This window comes from Buceros rhinoceros, unplaced genomic scaffold (assembly GCF_000710305.1).
Source record: "Buceros rhinoceros silvestris isolate BGI_N320 unplaced genomic scaffold, ASM71030v1 scaffold2763, whole genome shotgun sequence".
Classification (NCBI taxonomy): domain Eukaryota; kingdom Metazoa; phylum Chordata; class Aves; order Bucerotiformes; family Bucerotidae; genus Buceros; species Buceros rhinoceros.
The window spans coordinates 62,270-66,800 of record NW_010405190.1 but is presented as its reverse complement, the minus strand read 5'-3'; the positions used below and the strand labels follow the sequence as shown (position 1 = coordinate 66,800).

The window sequence follows — 4,531 nt, the reverse complement described above, 5'->3', positions numbered from 1 at the left end:
CCAAAAGGTATAAACCGTCTAGCAGTTGGTTTCGGTTGAGGCTTCCTGTAGTTCATAAATTCAAATGGAAAGTAGACGATGTCGTACAAGTCAGAGAAATTCAAGTAGGCAGGTTCTACCTCTGATATGTCAAATTTTGGTGGTCCACTGCCAAGGCTGGGTGCTTCGTCTGACAGGTCTTTGATTTTCACTAAAGACACTTCCGGGTGTTTTCCAGTGTCCTTCCTCACTGACACTTGGCTGGGTCTTTTTCCAGTGTCCAAGCTATCTGCTGAGGAAACACTCACTTGGCTAGAAGTGGGGCTTTCAAACGCTAAGTCCTCCAGATGCTCACATTCATGAGGAGCTGTCTGCGCTCCCTGCCCTTCCACTGACTCCTCACTCACAACAAGGTAGGGTTCTGCAAGGTCATCCAGCTCAGAGGCTGCTCTTTGACCCCCTTGTACAGAAGGGAAGGAGGTGTCCGTGGGTGCTTGGCTACTCGGGCCTTTGTGGAACGTCTGTGTGGGAGGAGAGACGTGTTTTCTGCATTCCTCCTCACCAGAAACTGACTCTGCCCAAATATTCATCTCTTCGGAGAGGGAAACCATCTCATCCACTAAGCCCTCCAGCACGGCAGATTCCTCATCACTGTAAAAAGAAGACCGGTGATGAGAGAGGTCCTGGCTTTGATCCCCGCGGGGCGATGGTGAGACAGTTTTTCCAGCATCACATATTCCACTCTCTAAGGCAACACCTCTACCCTCACCATAAACCTCTGGAAGTTCTTCATAGACCGAAGCTGGGGCAACTTCCGCTTGCGAAGCAGTTAAGACACTTGGAGGCTCACCCTCCAGTTCAGCAGAAACTCTGCCACTGGGAAAGGCATCCCTGGGCTGCTCGAACACCTGGTGTCCAGCCCTGGGCAGAGGAGCAGGAGCAGTCTGTCTAGCAGCTTGACTTCCACTTGCTGTCACAGCAGATCTCACCTCACCGCGAAGTGACGCCTTCGGACGTTTCCGCTTTTCACTCTCAGGGACTGAAGGGAGGCCAGCGCCACTGCCTTCAGAAACCTTCCGGGGTTCATCAACCTCGATTTCAGCCTCGTGGGCCAAACTGGGAACAACCTCAGCTGAGCTGTCACTCCTCAGAGCACCAAGCCCCTCCTTGGTAAAAGCCGGCCATTGCCTTTCGGCCTGCTGTGCTCCATCAGAGCCCAAAGTCGGCGTTGGTTTTGGGGGTGGGACTTTGGGAACGAGACGCATTCCCTTTGGGATGGCTGGTGCTGTGTCTGCATGAACACGAGCCCTCTTGTGCGCTTGGCTTTCACCATCGTGGGCTGATGGTGGCATGATTCCTGTAATACCTGGTTCTTCATCGTCTGGGGCAGCAGATCTCACCTCTTTATAGGTCTGCAGCTGCTGATGAGCACCTTCATCAGCTGTGTGCAGGGCAGGCAGGGTACCTGCCTGTTTGCCACCCAAGAGAGCGGCTGCTGGAACACTTCGGCTGGGAAGCTCCGGACTTTGGTCTTTACCCACTGGAAGTGAATCGGTTCCTCTCTGTGGGGCTGTGAAAGCAGCAGAGCTTTCATGTTCCATGAGATCGCGTTCGGCAACGCTGTGAGCAGAAGTCTTCTCACCTGAATGCTTCTGCCTTTTGTCTTTCCACGGTGGAGCTGGGGTTGTCCTTTTGCTAAGCAAGCTTCCACCTTTCAGCTGCGGGTGGGTGTCAGTGCTGTGAGCAGGCTCCTGGGGCAGCCGCGCGCCTCCCTCGATTGCCGGGGCTGACCTGGAGGTGGCCTCTGCCTGTGTGAGGGTTGAGATGGACTGTTTGCCCTCCTGCAAAGCAGAGTCAGAGGCACTGCCGGGGGCAGGCTGACCCTCCATGCTTTCGTGTTTTTGAGCTGATGAAGCAATTATGCCTGAGCACGGGGCAGTTAGAACAGGGCTTTTGCCTTCCAAATCGTCAGCGTCCTCCTCAACGCATGTAGCTTTCGACTTTGTCAGTAAACGTTTCTTATTCTCGCTCCTGTGAGGTGACACTGGAAGTCTCTCCAGCTGTGGCACAAAACCAGCTGGACACTCGTTACCCTCACACTGTGTGGAAGGAGAGGGCTGCTCTTCTGAACAATCCTTGCTGGCTCTCCCAAAGTCCCCTTGCTTTGAAGCACCTCCAGAAATTCCCGTGCCAGGCTCTGCAGTAACATCACAGTGGTCACTGCCTTCAGGGCAACTCTCCTGGGACAATATATCACAGTCTTCTTCCAAAATATCTTGTTCCCTCACTGATCTTGAGGCTCTCAGTCTGTAGTCATCCAGGGAACGGCTTCGGGTAGCACCGGCAATGGCAGGATGCGGTGGTTTCCTTGCAGTGTCAAAGGAAGCTGATTTGGTCAAGGAACCGAGCAGACTTTCCCTGTGATCATCACCAGACCTTCCTTCTTCTTCTTCCAGTTCAAACTGCTCTAGAAGGGGTTCACGGAGACCACTGAGGGGCACCTTTGAATATCCAGCTTTCCGGAAAGTCCTTCTGGCTCTGTCCAGGTGCCTTCTGAACTCCCTGCCTGGTGAGGAGGGCCCCCTTGAAGGTAGCTCAGCTGCTTGGCTGTAGAAAGTGCTTTTAATGACGCTCTGTCTAGGCACACAGACGGGCGGCTTTTCTGTTCCGTCCCCAGGCATTTCAATTCTGTCCGTATCAGACAAAAATGTGTCTGGTTTTTCTTTCTGAGGTAGATGCGATGTGCTTTCTGTGGAAGTCCTCACTGGTGAGGGCTCAGCAGCACCTCTTCTTTGGGACTGCTCTGCTCTTTCATCTCCAAGCCTGCGTTGCAGCCCCTCCTCTTTCTCCTTTAAGATACTTGCCATGAACTCCTTGTTTTCTGTGGGTGATGTGTCCCAGGCCTCAGCTTTCATTGGAGCATGCTTCCTCCTCATGGGTTTCACTGGAGGGATCAAGATTTTGGAGTGCTTCTCTTCACTTGCATGTTTCGGAGGCTCCTGATGGCTTGGTGCATCGAACATGGACAAATGCAGTTCAGGTGCAGAGCCAAAGTGCCTCTTCTTGGGGAAATGCGAGTTCTCATTGTCTGAAGAGGAGCCGCTGGTACTGGATGAAGTGCTTTCTTCAATGAGATGTCGGGAGATGGCCAGGGAGGTGTTGTCGTGAGTCCTTTCGAGGATTTCTGGGATAGACCGCATTACCAGGATGGATTTATAGCACATCAGAGACCGCTGAAAAGCAAAAACAAGCCACAGCACAATCAGGTGGAAACATGGTGGGGTTGTGGTCAAGCAGGCGCACCAAAATGAACTTGCACGCTCTGAAATCCCACACGTTCCAGTTTAATACCACATTGCCACCCTTTATACACGTTATCAACCCAGGCCTCATTTGCTCTCCAAGTACTCGTCTTATTCACAGAGGTGAAACCTCTGTGAAACCTCTTCTAGTGGTGACCTGGCAGTGCAGGGGGAACAGTTGGACCGATGATCTTAAAGGTCTCTTCCAATCAAAACGATCCTGTGAAACTGTATTGTCTGCAGGGGACGTACTTGCTGGTGTGAAGGGGGAAGCAGGACCCTGCCTGAGATTTTCAAAGGCAAGCAGATGCAAAAGGAGTTTTGAACAGAACGCGTCAGATGAGAGCCTAGCTGGAGTAAGTGGCCTTAAATCTGCCGACTGCCATATGACTTAGGGCAAGGAAGACCTACCGTGCTGTAGGAGGCAGGATTCATCCACTCTACCTTCTGCCATGTGAGACATCTCAACAGAAGTTGAGCAGCTGCCCCCCCCTAGAGCCAGCAGAGAGAAACAGGCACCTTCAGAAGGCCATCGATCTATTGTTTTAGAGAACGTCAGGAGCAGAGGGATCTCCTTGGGACCTGTCTGTAATTCAGGAGCCACTCAAAGGCAGCGGAGGGTACGTCACTTAGACACAACCACGTGTTTTACAGGCACCTGCGTTAGATCAGATGATTTCCAGGTAGTAAAAGCCTAGATAATTTATTTCTGCCATGTCCATCGACCGCTCTCTCCTGGTTCTATTCAGAGACCTCTGCTGTGCTCGCTGTCCTAACCTGATCGTCTATGAAAGATGCAAATGTAACTGAAAATACACACAACTAAAAAGAACCAACCAACTCCCCTGCCACTTGCTCCGAGCCACGATGAATTTGAGCTGCTTGGTATTAATGAAATGAGCTGCTTCGAGGGGGAGATTATGCTGCCAGGTGGAACGAGAGGAAAAACATTGGTTAAAAAATCTTGACTTCATTTCCTGAGAAGTTTGGGTTTTGTTTTGGGGGTTTTTTTAGGATTTCCTTTTTCCAGATTTAATTTAGGAAAGCTACAACAGACCAAATGCTCATACAATCCCCTCACGGCTAAATTGCAGACAATCTCAGCTTTTCAGTGACAAAATGAGCCCTGTTCAACGCACGTCATTAAATTCCTTTTGTTATTGTTCATATTTTTTAGCTCTTCTTAATGATTAAAGGCTTTGGAATATAAACCATAACGTTGCTCTGCAAAGCCACGCTTCCCTGTCTCT

General features: G+C 50.9%; 1 protein-coding gene across 1 annotated transcript in view; it reads right to left on the bottom strand.

The window, feature by feature from the left end:
- Positions 1-2,374: 2,374 nt before the first annotated feature.
- Positions 2,375-4,531, bottom strand: part of LOC104491233 (obscurin-like) — an 11,302-nt gene continuing 9,145 nt past the window's right edge. Inside the window, exons 11-13 of the mRNA XM_010133618.1 lie at positions 4,115-4,204; positions 2,844-3,212; positions 2,375-2,446 (exon numbers count right to left, since the gene is read on the bottom strand). Coding sequence (XP_010131920.1) covers positions 2,375-2,446; positions 2,844-3,212; positions 4,115-4,204 — 531 coding nt within the window. The remainder of the gene's footprint in view (positions 2,447-2,843; positions 3,213-4,114; positions 4,205-4,531) is intronic.